Raw genomic sequence first — 19,668 nt, forward strand, 5'->3', positions numbered from 1 at the left:
GATATCAAGATGAATGATGCCATCCCCCTGTCCCCTGAGGAGCTCCCTCTCCAGTCGGGGGGAGAGGCAGGGCTGCGACTGGAGTGTCACATGAAGTAGTGGGAGCTGTGAGAGGCACCCGGCCAGGGTCCTGTGAGAACACAGAGGAAAAATAATGACTTCCTCCAGAGAAGACTTATCTAAGGAAGTCACATCTCCACTGGGCCTTGATGGATGAATAGGAGTTCACCAAGAAGAGTTAGGACCTAGAGAAGTTTTGGGTGGCTGGAGCTGAGTGTATGGACAGGAGGAGGAGCCAAATGAAGCTGGAAAAGAAGCCAGGAGCCAACTGAAGGCACTTAGGATGTTAGACTAAAAAACTTGTCCTCCATCCCATAAGCAGCAGGAGTCATTGAAGGCATTAGAGCACAGGTGTGGTGTTACAAGATCTGCCTTTTAGAAAGTCAGCTGTCAGAAAAGTGGGAGAGGACTGAAGGCGGGAGAGGCTGGCATCTATCTAGCCAGTTAGGGTAGAGATGAAGAGGTGGAATTGTGGAGAAAGGAAGCAGAGCTAGGGGAGGTGACGGAGCGTTTCCTGAAGAACGCTGTTGAGATGACCCTGCCATTGGAAGAAGACGAGCGCAAGATGCCTGCTCGGTACACTTTACATGAGAATCTCCTGTCTGTGGAAAATGAATCAGAAGTGACTGTGCTCGTCACGCAGACTCAGCTGCTGAAGAAGATCTCTCTGCTTTACTTTTTTAGATGAGATAAAGCAACTGAGCAGCTAATTCCTCCCTCCGTCTCTCCGAGGGGTCTTAGGAGGAAATAAGCCAGCGGGAACTAAATCTCCGCTTCTCGTGCCACGGCTCGGGCAGCTCACAGGCCAGTGAGGCCTGGGCAGTGCTTCTCATCCTCAGGAGTTCGTGGGATGGGGTGGGAGGGAGCTGCCAGAGGACTGAGCCCCAGTCACAAGACCCGCCTGATTCTCCTTGGGTGCTGCCCAAGACCTCACCCAATTCCTTCTACTTTCCGCAAATCAATACCTTTACAGTCCAAGCAGTTGCAGCAGGACCTAAAAGGAGTCACCGTCATCGTATCCGCCCCCACGCGGATTTTCCTGGGAGTGTCCGGCCCACGGGAGTGTCCAGTTTTAGGACAACATGCGGGAGCACAGAAGGAGTGGATGGTTGGTGAACGTTTCTTCCTTCCTTTTTAGAAACTCTAGTTTTAATAGGGCTGAATTCGACTGGGCCATGCAGGCGGGCTGGAGAGGATGGGGGTAAGCCATTTCCTCTGCATTAATTCCTCTAACTAGCTCATGTGCCGGCCCACGTAAATGTGGAGAGGAGAGAAAGAACCGGCTCTGAGGTCCTAATAAGGCGTGTGGAGCCTGAGTGGGATTGCCTGGGTTCACACGCCCCCCTCTCGTGGACTGGCTGCATGACCTTGGAGAAGGTACTTAACTTCTCTGAGCCTCATCTGCCCCGTCGGTAAAAGACGGACACAGCGGTGCTTATCTTACAGGCTATCTGACAAATTAAACGTGTGCACACCTGCGGAGCGCCTGGCGCAGAGTCAGCCACACATTACTGAAACGGGCCCTGCACTGCAAGCACTTCGGGTCTACCCCTCATCCAATTCTCATGCCATTTCGGAGAGGCCCGTTGTGCTGAGGAGGAAGCTGAGCCTGGAGGTTAAGTTCCTTGCACAGGTCACGTGACTAGTAAGCAGCAGAGCTGAAAGTCAAAGCGGAACCTCTCTGGATCTTTTGCTCCACCACACAGCCTCCTGAGAGGCATCATCAGAGTCACGAGATCCTAGATCCACAAAGGGAGGAGCCAGAGGTGGAGGTGCTGAGAGGCCAGTTCAGGGTTTCTCCGTTACGTGGAGCCAAAGGGCCTCGAAATAAAGTCCCATGACTCATGCCAGGAGTCGGGAAGGGTACCACGGGGCCTGCGTGGATTTACAGAGTCCAGAAGAGCAGGGTGGTATCTCTGACATTGCTTTCTCAGGACAGCAGTGACGGAGGAGCACCAGGTGGAGCTGGCTCCCGGAGGGCTGCACGTCCGCAAGACCCAGGATGCGCTGAGAGGGGGCAGGAGCTGTCTCCTGGCCGGCAGACGCCTACAGCTCTGCTGTCCTGGAGCCTTCCCTCTCCACTCGCTCACCAGGTCGTCCCTCCCAGGAGCCCCACCACATTCTTCCAGTTATTTCAAAACAGTAACAAAACCTGCAAGAAGCTATGGGTACCTGCTGGCTTGTCTTTGTATCTACCTTCTTCTTCTTTATATCTCTTTATTTTTGCATCTCTCTCATTTTCTCTCCTCTGCATGTGGCCTTGCCTGACAGCTGCCCCTCACAAGGTTCTCTCTCCTCGCTGGTTATTTATAAAATGATCCCTTGATCATTTTCACTTATGTACAATCAAGTACTGCCCCGTGTGGCTGTCTGACTGCTTCAGTAAGCAAACTGTCTTCCCAACCAGCTAGCAGTTTCCCAACAGCAAGGACTGTCTCGTCTTTTTTAAAAAAATCTCCTGCAGAACATCCAACACTGGTTGATGCTCATGATATGAACACAACAGACACTGAAAAGAATCGAATTCCTACTTGCCTTCCTCTTAGCTCTCCATGCAACTCTCCTGTTTCACAAGGAGGAAAACGAGACTCAGAGAAGGGCAGCGCTTTGCCAAGTTTTCCAGCTCGTTAATGGCAAACCTGAGCTTAAATCAAATCCAGTGGTCTTTCCGCTCCACGCTGCCTGCAACTTTGGGTATCAACAGAAGCATTCTATACCTGATATTTTTAAACGGGGCTTACTTTGCTGTTAGATCTGCCTTTGGCTTTGTAGATGGAAGGATCAACATCAATAAAAAAATGACCCTCAAAACTATTTGGTATGAATTATCAAATAACTAGAGGATAGCATAATTTCCCTTAAATTCTGTAAGACTGCCCCCTCATATTCAACAAGACATATTTTGCAAAAATATTTATACTAGGTGCACTGGCTTTGAACAGTTATCAAATTCTATGGAAATAATTTTGGTTTGGGTAGGAAAATACTGATCAAAAGAAAATTTATGACATATTTCACAAATAAGATAGAGGTCAGTGACATTTAAAAATTGGTTTAAAGTAGATAACTATCCTGCCCTCAATTCAAAGAAATATAAACCAAAGAAAACTATTGAAAAATTGTGAAATATGTTTTTAAAAATGGCAATAATTTGTATTTACACAGTTGGTAGTTCAGAAGCTAGGGGAAATTGCCTTGAAATTTGGGGGGAAAATGTATTAATTAGCATTGGTTTCATTGACTCACACAGTTGACATATTTCACAGATTAAAAACTCAAGAATCATTACATAGCAACTGTTTTCTTATGTAGGTAAATATATATTTTGTGTTGTGCATAATACACATCATTCGGCCACATGAATGGAAAATGCCTCTGCATTAGGATAGTAGGTACTTACCTCTCCAAAAATTGGTGAAATTCAGTCTGGTGTGTTTCTGTTTCACAATATTTAGTGACATAGCTTTTCACATTCTCCTTCTTTTCGACGTCAACCTTTCTGAAACAAATGATCCAAGATTTGATTGACATGTCAGTATACATTGTCAATTATCTTTCAACTTCTTTAAATGTGTGAAAAAATTATGAGGTTTTAATGTATCATGATTTGCCCTAAAATAATCTGCCTTTCTTTAAAATATAGGCTTTCAAAAACTATCATAATTAAATATTAAACTTCATAAAAATTTATACTATGAGTAATTTACATAAGAAAATAAATTTTCAATATTTTAATCCTCTTCTATGAATGCTGAGCACTCTGAGAGGTGAACTTATCAACTTTGAAGAAAATGCAGATTACATTCATTTCTCCTGTGAAGTTTTATTCATATATTGTTCATATTCATATGTTTACTCATATATTACTCATATATTGTTTAGGTTGTCAATCAAAACCTAAAAATTTTTAAACTGAGAAATAAACAACGATCATAAAAAAGGATTTTTAACTGGAATATATATCTCTTCAAATTTTCAAGTTAGAAAACTATTCTGTGTATTTGTAGAATCTCTATATTTTATTAAATGAAAGAAATACTATTCAAATATAGTTGTTCATTCATTCATTCAAAATGATCCTCAGGTAGAGTTCATTCATTCATTCAGTCATTCAGTGAACGCTGATTTAGGGCCTGTTGTTGGCCCTAAATCACATGGTGAAAAAGTGACCTAGCACTCGATTAACCAGGACACACTGTCCGCGACACTCCACAGCAGACAGCGCAGATGTGGAGAACAGCACACCACCCCTGCTCTCTGGCTCCTTGATGGAGACAGAAGCAGACAGCCAAAGGCAGAGTGGTGGGCTGTGGTGATGGGAAGCCCACGGCGTTCAGAGCACGTGAGGACACAGAAACCAGAGCCAACTTGGGAGTGGGGAGCTCAGAGTCACAGCTAGAAAAAAAGGCCAAACTCCTCCTTGAAAGACCTTTATCATCGAGGCAGAGAGGAGGTGTTGAGAGTGGAGGGGGTGTAAGAGTGGGAACCGGGCAAGTGTTGGTAAGAGATGGAGCTAGAGAAATGCGCAGGGACAGGTTATCAGGGCCTTAAAGCTATATGAGGAGCTTGAGTGAGTCCAGGCATCTTAGCTCACTAACAACTTACTCGTTGAAATTATCTACAATCTAAAGTTCATTTTAGAGCTTCAAATTGAGCCTTTCCTCTTACAATTCCTTAAAGTATCACTTATAAAATTTTCTTTAACTTATGGTTCTGAGAGGTGAAATTCACCAGTGACACAAGAAACCACAGAGGTCTTAATTTATATGAGTTTGACAACCATTATCAAGACTAATTGACAGGATCTCGTTACCCACTAAGATAATGATCAACTAAGTAATGATCAAATGCTGTTTGATCTTCGCTGGCTTTGTGGATGGAGGAACCAACAACAACAGCGACTCCTCAGAGCTGCCTGGAGTGAATTCTTCACTAACTCAAGGACAGCATGCTACCAGAGCAGGACTTGGTTAAAATGGGTGTGTATTTTATCAGTGTAGCCTGATTTTGCTTGTAAAGACACTAACAGCACAACCGTCTTTCTTCTTACAAATAAGTTTCAGGTTAATGCAGGTACTGCACCCCGTATGCCATTAGCATTTATTTCTTCTGGAAGAGGAACTATTTAACTTGGACATGTTAAAATAGCACAGCCGCGCTTCCACCTTGCAGGACTCTGCGATGCCCTTCCTGTCGACGACAAAGTGAACAGCGCCCTGTGGAGCTGGGCGAAAGCCGCCCCGTGATGTCAGCCAGAACTCCTTCCATTTGAACCTTCTGCTACCACTGCTTACTTATAGCTCAGGGGGAAAATGCTATTGATCCTGTAGAAAACTTTCTGAATCAGCCAAGAAAAATTAAACTACATTTAGTAGAGTTTTAGCATCCAGGGTCTGCCAGTGTATTTTAATTATTTGGGCACAGTTAACCAATGTAGTGAACAAAGTGAGTATCTCATTAACCAGGACACACTACTCCACGAACACAGACAGTGGAGAGTTTCACAGACCGTCTGCTAAAATAGCTGTGCAAATTAACAAAGCTCTCAGATTATGTCTGGATTACCTGATCGAACCATGCATTTAAAAACATTAACGTGAAAAGATAAAATCTGTATATAATTTGGAGCCACAAAGATATAGAACAAGAAAAAATAAATGTAGGAAGGGACAGAAATTATTTGTTAACTTTGGATGTTAAAAAAAAGTCATATTCCACTTTAAGGGCATCACCCTCACATTTTACATGTAGCAAAATGAGCTAATTAGAAAATGTATGCGTCAAAGATTTCAATTTCAGGCTTGACTTTACTTTGAAGATTAACTTTTTACTTTGTCATCTTTACAGGCAGTTCAGTGGACAGCCGATCTGCATGTTACTCATTGCTCAGCGATGTATGAAGTATATTTAATCAATGTGAAGAAAGCGATATTAAACTATTATCAGCAGCCTCAAATATTCTAAACATCTCCAAAGAAAGGTCAAGAGGTCATATCGCTGCTAATAACATGAGAAACAACGTGTTTAACTCACTCTGTGCATCAGAGCTGTGCACTGATCTACGATTCCTCCTGTCATAAAATGCAACAAAAACACAGCAGGCGATTTTTCTCCAAAGTTGGAGAAATACTGGCTGCTTGGGAAGATTTTATCCCAATCTCATAACATAAGCTAAAGTGCAGACTGATGTTTTTCTAGGATAAGCTTTTAAAGAGTGATTTCAAGCCAAGGAAATAAACTATATAAAGTTATATTTTGAGAACTATATTTATCCATTAAATATGCCAAAGATCTCAATGTAAATAATTGTGTATAATAATGATTTCAATAAGGAATTACAAAATTACATTTAAGAAGCAATTTGTGAGGTCAGCTATATCAAAATGCACTAATAAAACTCAAACAAAATGCTAATTCAAAATAGACACTGATCATAAAACTTTTTTTAATCAGAACTACTCATTTCTAACTCATTATTTTTCCCACGCCTACACTAAATCAGTACAATTCAAATTAAGTTCCTGACATAGAGACTAAACGAAGCTTAGTATCTATTTCATGTCCAAATATTAACATGGGAGCCCTTTTTAAAAAAATAAACACAGAATTCTCCCAGAAAAACATCCGTAATCAAGAAGAGAGAAATCTGTAGAAACTAGAGAGTATGTTTAACGAGAAACATGACCAAGTCGTTCTTACTGCGTTTTCCGCCCAGGCGAGATGTCTGGACCGGTTATACTAAGGGCTCTGCTTTTATTCTTGTCTCCATTCCGCACAACCCGGAGTCTCACAGGGGCGTGCAGCTCCAGGGTCTTACAAACAGGTCTCTTCAGGGGAGGGCTGTTTGCAACAAGAAGTCCTTCTAGTGGCCAATCAAACTCCTTCAGGAAGAAACGGCAAAAAAATTGATCACAAATAAGTAAGACGAGTCATTTCTAGATATAAAAAGTATGTAACACACTGCTTATCCCTTTCACCTTTCATTCATTCATCGAACATGTAATGGGTGCCTAAGATGTTCCAGACAATTCTAATTAATGTTTTATTTGAATAAAGAGGACAGATAGTGATTTTTTAAATGTATGTAGAACTTGTGTTGTTTTACAACATGGAGGATTTATTCCCTTTCAGAGAAACATTACTCTATAAAAATAGAGCTGGATGCACTTGGAATGTTTTTTGCTCATGAGTGAAATATCTTTAATCAACATGAAGAAAAGAACAATGTGTGAAAAGTGGTTTTACAACATGAAATAGCATTCTCTTAAGTTAAACCTCTTTGGCAGAGAAGAATATATTCGGGGAACATTCCGAAAAACCAAGTGAGATGATAAAGCTTAAACAAATTTCCGACGTTTCAGAATTCAGTTACTTTATATCCATTCATTTATTTATTAATTTATGAATTATTCAAATATTTACTAATTGTTTACTATACTCCAGGCACAGTGCTAGACGCTGGAAATAAAACTATGAACAAGACAGGATACTCTTCCTCAAGGAATTTCTAGCGAGTCCTCAGAAACTTACCTGGAAATAAACTGGCAATTACAATAGCATAATAGCGACAGGGTACGCACGAGGTGTGATGGGAGCACAGAAGAAGAGAAACTAACTCAGAAATGCCATGTAACAGACCTGCAGTCGGAGTAGCAACTGACGTAAGGGGAGCGTAACAGGATGGGGCGGAGTATGTATCAGACTTGAGGATTGTCCGAACATGACATCTAGGGGATAAAGGAGGCAAGGATGGCTCCCAGGTTTGTAGCCTGGGCAACTGCGTGGATGGCACCGCCGTTCACAGAAGCAGGCACTTGTGGAAGAACAGTAAGTGAGGGGAGGGGTGGGCAGAGATGACGCTGTGAGGCAAGATCCGAGTTCTGTCTTTTTTTCTCTCTCTGCACAAACACTTGTCCTGGCAGCAATTAATCCCCCATTAATCTGCAATAACCGTCCTGTAAAATATCACAATTCCCTGTAACTGGGGTCTGTTTCTGTGTGTTCTGGTCTCTTCAATTTGTCAATATCTCCGTCCCTGTACAGGACTCCAATGCCTTGTGTATATCTGGTAAGTCTCGGTGTTGGGTAGGGCAAGTTCCTCCACCTTGTTATTCTTCTCTGGAAACTGGCTCTTGTTGGCCTTTTGCTGTGTCATATACATTTAAGGGTCAACTGGGTTAGTATTTTAAAAGTCTGTTTGGGATATAAATACTCTGTAGCAAGTTAAGTAATTTCCTATCAATCCCATTTTGTTAAGATATTTTTTCCTGAATGTGTGTTGAATCATGTATAGCTCTTTTTCCTGCATTTGTTGAGATGTGCTCATATGATTATTTATCATTTCATCAGCTATATGTTAATTACATTAATTGATTTTTAAAAATTTTAAACTAATTTTGTATTCCAGATCAATCCAAATTGGTCAGAATGTATTATCTTTTTTTATAGATTGCTGAATTGAATTTACCTAATGTTTTCCTTAGGATTTGTATATGTCTCTTCATCAATGAAATTAACGTGTAATTTTCTTAGATTATCCTCGACAGCATTTGTATCGAGTTTATCCCAGCCTCATGAAGTGAGTTGGGAAGTGTTGCTTGTTTTGTAATAATCTGAAATATTTATTTCCTACATGTTTGGTAGAATTTGCCAGTGAAACTCTTTGATCAAGGTGTCTTTTTGTGGGGAGATTTTAACTACTGCTTCTATTTCTTCTCTGATTATTTGACTATTCAGGCTTTCCATTTTTTCTTGATTCCATTCCGTTAAATTACATTTGTCCAGGAATTTGACCATTTTATTTATTTAAGTTATAATATGTGTTAGTGTTCTGTTACTTACAATATCCTTTTATTATTTTTCTTAATCTCTCAGCATCTATACTTATGTATTTCTTTTATTCCTAATATTATTTACCTTTACTCTTTTCTTGTTAATCAGTTTGGCCAGGTAAATCCATTTTATTAATATTTTAAATGAATCAGTTTTTAGGCCTGGCCCCACGGCCGAGTGGTTAAGTTTGCACACTCCGCTTCGGCGGCCTGTGGTTTCTCTGGTTCGGATCCTGGGTGGGGACTTAGCACCCTTCATCAAGCCACGCTCAGGCGGCGTCCCACACAGAGGAACTAGAAGGACTTACAACTAGGATACACAACTGTGTACCGGGGCTTAGGGGAGGAAAAAAAAAAAGAGGAAGATTGGCAACAGATGTTAGCTCAGGGCCAATCTTTAAAGGAAGAAAAAATATATATATACATATAAAAGAACCAATTTTTGATGATGTTGACTCTGTTTTATGTGTATCATGTATTGTATCGATTTCTCCTCTAATTTACCATTTTTTTCCCTCCAATTCTTTGAGTTCATTCTGCTGTTATTTTCCTAACTTCTCAGGTTGGCTGCCTATTAATTTTTAGCCTCTCTCCTTTTTCAATATGAGTGTCTAAGGTCAGAAATTTCCCTCAACTGCACTTTAGCTGCATCTCACACATTTTTATTTGGTTCTAAATATTTCTTTTTAAAATTTTCATTATGATTTCTTCATTGTCCTATGGGTTATCTTTTTAAACATCTTTTAAAATTTCCCAGGATAGGGCCTCTAAACGTGCTGGTATGTAGACCAATAAGACCAAGACACGTGGCCTTTAGTTTACGGAAGGGGAACATTATTTAAAAGCTAGTATAAGAAGTAATAATTCACTAACTTATATTCCCTTGAAACATTGTTAGAATCTTGCAATTATACAAACAATCACAAAGTTCAGGAAAATGTGCTTTAAATAAATTGAAACATTATCTGGAAGTTGTGAAGATTAAATATTCTGAAATGGCATCTAATCATAATGCTCTCATTTGTTTTTTGAAATGAGTAAATAACATTAATTGCATTTAATTAGGAGAAAAGCAGTATAAATAAATGTTTAAAAATATGAGTAGAGTGTTTTTCAGTCTAACGTGTTTTCCTTTATTTTTTAATATAATGTTTTGCTTTGTAAATGTGTTCATAACAGTGACATACAATCAGGCTAACTTACCACACTTATAAATAAGTGAAATCTCAAGTAATGAAGTTTTATTAAATCCTTGACCTTCACTGAGAACCTCTCTGGAATTTCAATTATAAAGGGCAGACTACAAGGTGTGTATCTGGATATGTGCCCATTATTAGAAATGGAGCAACATGGCGTCACTTTTTCTCACTACTCTTACTGAGAAGAGATACCAAAGCTTAGCACAAACTCATTGTCTGTCTTCACTGGAAACTCTCCTATTGTACAAAGGGTTTATTAACATGAGGGTGATGGAGCAGTGAAACTGCCTAACTTCTTCAGGAAGTGAGTTTGGGATTGATCTGTAACTCATTAAGCATTTCAGAGCAAATCAACATTTGCACTAGTTTTAGATATAAATGATCATGAAGTAGGAGGGGGAGAAACAGAGAATAGTCTTCTCATTACAAAGTTACTGTCACATTGAAGTCTTGGTGTAAAATAGCTGATGTTTCCCCCTTTCTGTCTTTCTGAACCAGGGAAGGAAAGGCAAGAGAAACGGGATTCTCCCTTGAGCTTAGTCTGTGAGAACTGCCAGCTCATAGTCAGGATGTGGAACTAAGATTTTTTCCATATCCCAGGCATGCTAGAATTCTGATGAACTTGTCTGAAATGTGCTGTCTTAGCTCCTAGCTATTTTTAGATCCTTTCACTCCCAAAACTTGTCCCGTGACACATGGTAACCACTGCAGACGTGACTTTGGCACCCCGGCAGCATTGCTGGCTTCAGATGGCTTCCTTCACTTTCCAGTTAGATGATGGAAGCCCAAGGGTCTTCTTTTTTTAATATGAAACATCACAGAAACCCAACCAAAGAGATGAAGAATTATCATGGGTTTCAAAACTTTCCAGATGTATGAGCAATCCTCGGCAGCTCTTCCTTTAAGGGACTTTAAATCTTGTTCTAATGTTTCAGGCACTTTCGCTTTCTCCTTCACAGAACAGAGAAATATGGCATCAGGATAATCAAGGACAAAAGACACTTGGATTAAACTGGCTGGAGAGCTGTTTCCTCCCCCCGACTCCCTCCGCTGGGACTTTGGGTTCCCTTCGTCTCTTTGCTGGTTCTCTCTGTGCTGGGGCTCCGCCACAGCCCAGTCAGGAGACCTCTGAGGGGCCTGGTTCCTGACGCTGCTAATCCTGCTCTCCTTTTCCTCCTCTCTCTCTAACTCAGTGATCTCAATTTCTTAGTCAAATTTGCCCTCCTGCATCAATGTGTTATTAATAAACTAACAGACGTTTCCGTTTCCTCTCTTGGGCTTTCCTACAACTCCTTTTCTTCCCTTTATATTGACAGCTAATTATCATCATTTCTTAACAGATTCATAAAATGTGCACTTTTAACTTTCTTTTGTTTAACATGGGCCCCTCCAAATAGATGTATTTTCACTCAGTAATTTAGAAATTTTAAAATCACTATCCAGTGGCTCATTCCAAAATCTTAAGTCTCTTCAGACTCACTTTTTGCACTGATTTCATCCTTGACTATGAAAATCCATTGCTCTTTACCTTTAAGCATTTACAATGACCACTCTTCAACTTACAACTTTTCTCCCAAGGGGTAAGAAAATAACTTGAGTTCCTAGAAATTATTCCAGTGAACTTAGTCACAGGATAAACCAAAATAATTCATTCATCTTTTGTTTTTAGGTTTTAACATATTTTTAAAATACTGATATCCTAAGACATATGAAATGCTATTTGCTTATAAAACATAGTATCAATTGCCCTTTCGGATGAATAATATTTTAAAGTGAGAACAGCACGAAATCAGTTCTCAGAGCAGCTGTCACCACTGAGAGGTAAACAGCTTGTTTTAACATAGTCTGGGCCACCCCAAAATAATTCCCATTGTCCGTATTTCCCTAAACCTTCCCTTGGTCATCAGTCTATTTTGAAAGGTTCTTGTCAAGGAATTAGCGGAATTTGAGTCTCACTCAGGATAGAGTTTCTTAGATGGTTTTCCTAGACTCGATATTTTGACAATTTTTAGGCCCTATCCTGCAGTCGGCCTGGTTAACCTTGCTCAAGCTGGCCGCGTGACTGAAAGCTGCTTCAACAATGGCCTTGGTTTCTGGGCACCAAACTTTCCCTGTGAGTTTCCTCTTCCTCCTTTGCTGTCCTTCTTCAAGTCTGCCTCCCTCTCTTCTGGTTCCTTCCTTTTAGACACACAGCCTATACCTCTTAAACTGTGAGCTCCATGAAGGCGGGGATGATGTCTACCTCTGTCCTTGCTCTGTCTGCATTGCCTAAATATACAATAAATAATGGTTAGATAAGTAGCGAGGCTGGAAGATTAGATCTGGAATGAAGTTAGTAGAGACACTTACAGGAACAGAGTGTTCTGAATCCTACAACCATGAATGTCACACTTTCTAATCGCAGTTTGTTTATATGGAAAGTCTTTCCAAGCAAAATGTTAATTGCATTTAACTATATACTGATAAAACCATCTTTTTGTGTAAAAAATTAATTATGTGGACATGGGACTGGAGAAAGATATGGTTGCATCAGAGAAGATGGATCGAGACCTTAGTGAAATAGAGAGCTCTCACTTAATTTAAATGAGAACTATCAGAGCTCCCTGATTGCTAATGATTTTCTTCTCTTCCTCAAACATTTCAAGAAAAAGCAGGACCCTCAGGTTGAGTCATTTTGAGATGTATGGTCAATTTGTCTCACTTTAGCTAACTTAGTGCCTTATTCCTTTCCCTTCAGCTTACAAGTGAGGGCCAGACTTTTGTTGGAGTAGAGAGACTTCTGTTTCACTCCACCCAAAAGCTGCAGTTCTGTTTGAATGGCTGGAGAACCTGGATAGTCCATTTTCAGTCCTAAGATCTTTTAGTTGTCAAATCCCAGACTATTAGAAAAATATTATTTTTTTAAGGTAAATGTTAAAAGGAACCTGGTTAACTTAGGTTTCCTAATGAAACTACCATTCACTGCTTAAATCAATTAATTAACTGAATAACTTTACTTGTATATGAGGTTAAAAATGTAAGCACAATATCTGTGAAATTTGCAATAATCATAATTTTCTCTCTGTCCCAATATAAGAAAGTACACTTCCTTATGAGACATCCCTGTCTACCCCCCGTCTGATTAGGTGGGTTGGAAACTTGATATTCTAGTTAGAGCTGTCCCAGTTTCTTCCAATTTGGGAAAGCCTTTGTTTATTTTTTAGCTCTGTGCTTTTGGATACATATTCAATCAAACTGAAGGCTCACACTTCTTAACAGAACTGCTCCTGGATACACTCCTTCTCTTCCTGTCCCCAACATGTTTTCTGGGTGTAGATGAAAGTTCAATGAACCATATACCACTGGGAAAAGGGGCCCAGGGTCTATCTGCGGGCACTTGTCCTCAGTCCAGACTGTTGCTTCACCACAGTCTAAGGAGAAGGGCATCTTTGGGATCCTAAGCAATGACTTCTTGGTTTCAGGCCCCTACAGTGCTGAGAGTCATTGACTCAATCAGTGAGGATTCATAGGGAATTGCGACTTGAGGAGAAAGGAAAAACTTGTTTGAGACCAGAAAATATGACAAAACGATTTTTTAAAAATCATGATAAAATATTTTTAAAAAATCTTTTAGGATGTAAATCATTGCCCTAGCAATAAAGCAAGACACCCGAGAGCCCCAGAGGCAAACACAGGGTTGAAGCTGGGTTTTATCTTCAAGGTAAATGTTAAAAGACACCTGGTCACCTTAAGGGGATTTTCTAAACCCCAGTGAGCTTCTGCCTCCATGGTCTTGCCGGGGAAGGGCACAGGAGGCAAATCTCAGGGTCCAGCCAAGGTGGGAAGTTGAATAGGAGACCCTCTCCCCTCATAAAACAAGAATCACAATATGAAAAATGTCATTGAAAAAGCAAACCAGAGAGACAGCTCTCCAGGTAGTTGCATGTAAAACAGACCAACTCAAACATTTTTCTCTGTGTGGAAGAGAAAAACACTCTTCGCTGGTAATTCATACCCCAGGCGACCCTCACTAGGAGTTTAAAACACGTTAGATAAAGATGAAGAGAAAATTAATAATCTGAAAGAAAAATGTCTGAAAATATCATGCCAAAATGCATCATAAAGAGGCAAAGAAATGGAAAATAAGAAAGAGAGGTTAAGAGACACAGAGATCAAAACGGCAAAGTCTAGCGTACACCTCATCAGAGTTTTCTATACAGAAGAGGGGGATGCAGGAGGGAGAATATTTGAAGAGATGATAGGTGATAATTTCCCACAAATGACGTGAGGTATCAATCCACAGATTCAAGAACCCCAAGGAGGAAAAATAGAAACAAATCCTCTCTCAGACATAATATGGTGAAACTGAAGAATATCACAGAAAAGAGAAGATTTTAAAAGCAGTCAAAGAGAAAAGATAGATTATTGCAAAGGAGTAACACTTAGAAGGACAGCCGGCTCCTCAGCGACAGTGGAATGCAGATGTCAGATCATCACTGACGCCTTCAGTTTGCTAAGTGAAAAGACCTTCTCGGAATGAGGGCAGAATAAAGACATTTTCAGGTAAGTAAAAACTGAGTTTGCTACCACTAACTGAAAGAAGAGAGTGCTAGGCAGAGGAAAGTAACCCCGTGGGAAGGACTGAGACGTAAAAAGGATTTATAAGAAGAAAGAGGAAAAATTAGGGGTAAATTTAAATAAACATTAACTACATACAACAACGTTAATATCTTGTGGAAATTTTTTAAAAGATAAAATTAAAATATATGACAATAAAAGTGTATAAGTTACAAATCAAAAGATTGAAATTAAAGTATTTGAGTGTTCTCAATTATTTCAGAGAAGAGCAAATATATTTGTTAACTTTAGATTTTGATCATTTACATATGTGAGCTAAAATGTTCAGAGTAACAACAACAACAAAAAGAATGGAAAAAGAGGATATAATTTCCAAACTAGTAGATGGGAAAAATGTGAGAAAAAAGTCAATCTGAAAGAATACAAGAATGGAGAAAAAATGAAACAGAGAAAAAAACAGGACAAATAAAAAGCAAATAATAATCCAAATATGTCTGTTATTACAATAAGTAGAAAAGACTAAATCCTTTAGTTTAGAGAGAAAGACTTTCAGACAATATTTGAAAATTAACCATATGCTGATTAGTGGAGACCCCCTAAAACAGAAGAATATACAAATATAAAAAGTAAAAGGATAGAAAGAAGATATACTAGGCAAACAACCAGGAAAAGCCGACACATTTCTATTAGTATTGAATAACTGAGATTTTTACTGGAGCTAGAGAGAGCCTACACAATGATAAAGGCTTCAATTCACCAGGGAGAGAGAATATTTCTGAACACATGTGTCTATGAACTAAATTTCAAAACACATAAAGTAACATTTGACAGACCACCAGAAGAAATAGATAAATTCATCTCCACAATGGAAATCTTAAATGCATCGTCCTGATCAATTGATTGAACAACAGAGTTAATTGATCTCTCGCACTAACAACTGCAAATCAGAATCTGCAGGAGATTCTCATAAGCAGCAACCCCATCTAAGGTTGCAATTCCATCTACGAGTGATACCACCTCATTGAGTTGACCGCTAGGAAGGACTGGCCACATGTAGGTGAGCTTATTCCACAGAGGATTTTCAACTCTAGAATGTTTCCACTGGCCTGGCTTCTTGGTCCCTTCATGTTTTATGGCCCACCTAAAACAAAATGAAAGACAAAAAGGAAGTTAGCAAGGGTAAATATCACTTCAGAATCGTCATTGAGTATTTCCATGAACGAGGCAAAGACTGTGAATTAAAACCCAAATCTGATTACTTACTGTGCACAAGAGACACAAAGGAAAGTAATTTTAAAATGAAAAAATAAATATTTAAAACTCAGGAAAAATTGGCATGTTGTATAATTGACAGTGGAATTTGAGGCAAAAGGTAAAGTAGAATAGAGTCATTTTATAAGAATGGCATAAATAACAACACAACTGAAAAAAATCACACAAAAGTTTTCAGACATTCAAAGAGAAACCGAAGTAGATGCAGTTATTGTGGGAGACACCGTCACATGACCAACACATGATGAACTGCAGGGAAACGTGTTTAAGTAATAAGTAAGGACGTGAAATATCGGACCGCTATGAAGAAAAGTGTAATATGACCACTGATTTACATAAATTGCAATCTTTCTCAATAATTCCTGGACATCTGTAACACACCACATACTAACAAAATTAACTTCAATACAATTTTAAAATGAAAATTGAATGAGTCACAATTTGTGGCAAATGGCAGAATAAAATTAAATATAAAGGAAAGTTTAAATTTTACAATTTCAACCACAAGATAATTTAAAAAACACATTCTCTCTCTCAAAATACTAATTTCCAGATAGGGAAAAAAACAGCATGATCGACATCTCTTTAGAAAGCAACAAAAATAATGATCATGAAAACTTAAAGGATACATCTAGAATTACATTCAAAGGTAAATTCATAATGTTAAATGCTTATTTGTTAAGAGCTAAATAGAGAAAGGAAATTAATAAAACATTCAACTCAATAATTTATTTTAAATATATATTTAATATATATTATATATATATAGTTGTCCAATGGAAAAAAGCTGAAGAAAATAATAAAGATTCAAATAGAAATAAATAATTTAGAAAATGGAACATCAGTATAATTGTTCAAAGAAATGTTCTTCAAATAAAAAATAAAATAGCAAATGTCTTGCAAATAAATCTAGATTAATAAAAATATAATACAAACCACATAAGAAAACTGAGGTAAATATTTAGCATAGAGAAGATTAAAGGAGTGTATTATGCATGCATATGTTAATAAATGCAAAAATTCTTACGAATTTAATTTTTAAAACTCATAGACTTGAAACAGAAAACATACTCTTGCTCACGTAACTTCACAGGTCATGGAATAGATCATTTTCATGCAATATAAAATGTTCTAAACCATAAAGATGTAGAAAACTAGCTAATTCATTCCCTGAAGAGCAGATAAACTTCACCATAAAGTCAGTCACTGATAATTTAGGAAGTAACATGGCAGTCTTACTTCAAATTAAAGACTTGCAATTCCTAAATCAATATTAGCCAATAATATTTAACATAATGGCAAGAGAATAATCACTCTGGCTAAGTAATATCAAGCCTAGAAATGAAATATGGACATTTATTGACATAACGAGTCACTGATTAATGAATAAGGACACAGGAGCAGCCGTCTCTCACAATTTTCTACCACACATGATGGTCATCTGAGTCTGAAAGTCCTCTGAGATCGCCTGGCCCCACCAGAACCATTTGCAGTATTCAGCCTTGCGTTCAAGGGCCTGGAGTTCCCATAAGCTTGCTGGAAATTCTTGGGGTCTGGACACTGAGGGGTGGCGGTGGCAGGAAAGGCCCGTGCCTTACCAACACAGAGCCCGTCCTCCCGCTACCCTACAGGCGTCTGTGCTCCCATCTGAGGCCAACTCTTCTGCTCGTGCCTAGATCCTTATCCTCTCCCATCTAGAACTTTGTTCCTGCCCCGAACTATTAATTTGCCTGCCCTTCTGGGTCATTCTATCTGCATAATGTCTGACAGCTTGATGTGGTAAAAACAAAAACAAAAACAAAAACTTTCTCTATACCCCACACCCACCTCCAGTTATTGCCTTACTTCTTCGTGTCCACTTACACCAAACTCCTTAAAAGACTCATCTCCTCTTCTTCTCCTCCCTTTCCCTCTTAACCCAATTCCAATTACACTCTCATCTCTGAACTCCAGTGAAGCTTCCCCATCTGGGTCTAACATTCCCCAAGCCAAAGGTCGTTTCTTAAGACCTGACTGAGCTAACAGCAGCGTCTAACAAACCACCGTCCCTTCCTGCTTAAGACACTTTCTTCACTTCAGTTGACTTCCATGAAACCACTTTCTCCTGGTTTTCTCCTATGCTAGTAGCCAAAATTGGCAGTCCCCAAGTGTGTGCTAGAGGGTATGAAATAAATTCCATGAAAATCCAGGGCCTCCACGTCAATGGAGCTTTTAGATGTCCATTGGTCTGATGCGTGGAGTGATACCACTGTCAGGTGAAGGACAGGTTGTTGGTGAAGAATTCATCCTTCTCATTGCTGTGCCTTATAACTTCAGCCCATCATGGTGTCTTTAAATCGAGCTGGTCAAGTTCAACTTAGAGTGTTAAGAAACATTCACACAGAGCAAAGGCCATTAGGCTGCAGAGTTCCAGCACAGCATGAACTTTTATGTAAAAGCAACAGACCTCTTAACATGCTATTCTATAAATGAAGAGGTGACAGACCCCTACCTGTAATGGCACTAGCAGGCCCACCTACAATGACTGTACGTGTGCACAACCAAGTCAGAACTTCACAGTGTCAGCAAGGACTCTGGAAGCTCAATTCCTGAAGCCCAGCACTAGGTGGAGACAGCGATTCGTGCAATGCTTGCAGACAACCTTTTTCTGCCTCTTGAGAACTTATTTCTACGTAATATTTTCCATTCTTCTCTCCAGTGTGGAAAAGAGTGTTCTTAAACAATTGGTAATTTTAACAGAAACATTATTTACAACAAAAAAGCTCAGGATTTGGAAGGACCTACTAGAAAACACACACATGTACACACACCCTAAAGGCAGCCAAATAAGGGTCAAAGGCAAGTTTATTTATTTAAAGTAATGTCTTTATTAATCCTGCCTTTCCATTAACGGTAAAATTCTATATACGACACTTCATGAATATCTACCTCCATGGATAGGAGTATGACCAAAATTAATATACACTCCTCGATTTATCTGAACCTAAAAGATCAAAAATTAGCATCTTTCTTCAACATTTTGGTTTACCAATATCTCCTCCCTCAAAAACGAGGTCCAGAATTGATCAGATCAATTTCAGTCTGATTAATGGAGTCATGGCTCCACCAGAGAGCTCTATTCAACTAATCTTATAAAGGAGTGGGAAACAAAAACTCATTATTTAGATAATGTTTTTGGAGTCCAGTGCCTTTGACGGACTTCAGTGGTGTGGCAGCCTATGAGAAATTGTGCGAGACTGTACATGCTGTGACAGAAGGTGTTATTTTGCACACCTGGAAATCAATAGTAAAATGAAAACAAACCTAAAAGTGTCTCAGATAGAGAGAAATAGTCTTTTTTCATATTCTATCAGGACACAATTATATTGAACATAGTAATAAAACATGACACAAATATATAATTTAGATCTGATAAATTGTAAATACTCTGGCAAATTCCAACTTAAATTAGCAGTGTCTAACAAACACGCCTGTAAAGATCATCAGATTCACAACCCACAACTGCCAAAGAAACTCTTTAACTCTTTGCTTTACACTAGGACCTATTTATTTATTTAACTGGTCACTTTTCAGTTTTTCAGGTTATCTAAGCCACAAGATTAGACCCAAAATTCATCTATAATTAACTTAAAATTGCACGTTCCTCAGGAACAGTGAAAGCATGTTATTCTCACAGAACAGTAATACATTCTATGGACTGATTTTGGTAGAACTCAGTACATAAGACTAACTTTAAGTACCCACCTCTG

At 39.0% G+C, this 19,668-nt stretch overlaps 1 protein-coding gene across 8 annotated transcripts in view; it reads right to left on the minus strand.

The window, feature by feature from the left end:
* DCDC1 (doublecortin domain containing 1) overlaps positions 1–19,668 on the minus strand; it is a 443,558-nt gene that overhangs the window by 62,944 nt on the left and 360,946 nt on the right. For all 8 annotated transcript variants that reach the window (XM_070626537.1, XM_070626535.1, XM_070626540.1 and 5 more), the window contains 3 exons: positions 15,665–15,788; positions 6,760–6,941; positions 3,461–3,559 (listed from right to left, as the gene is read on the minus strand). In XM_070626537.1, coding sequence (XP_070482638.1) covers positions 3,461–3,559; positions 6,760–6,941; positions 15,665–15,788 — 405 coding nt within the window. The remainder of the gene's footprint in view (positions 1–3,460; positions 3,560–6,759; positions 6,942–15,664; positions 15,789–19,668) is intronic.

The sequence above is a fragment of the Equus przewalskii genome, chromosome 6 (genome assembly GCF_037783145.1).
Source record: "Equus przewalskii isolate Varuska chromosome 6, EquPr2, whole genome shotgun sequence".
NCBI lineage: Eukaryota > Metazoa > Chordata > Mammalia > Perissodactyla > Equidae > Equus > Equus przewalskii.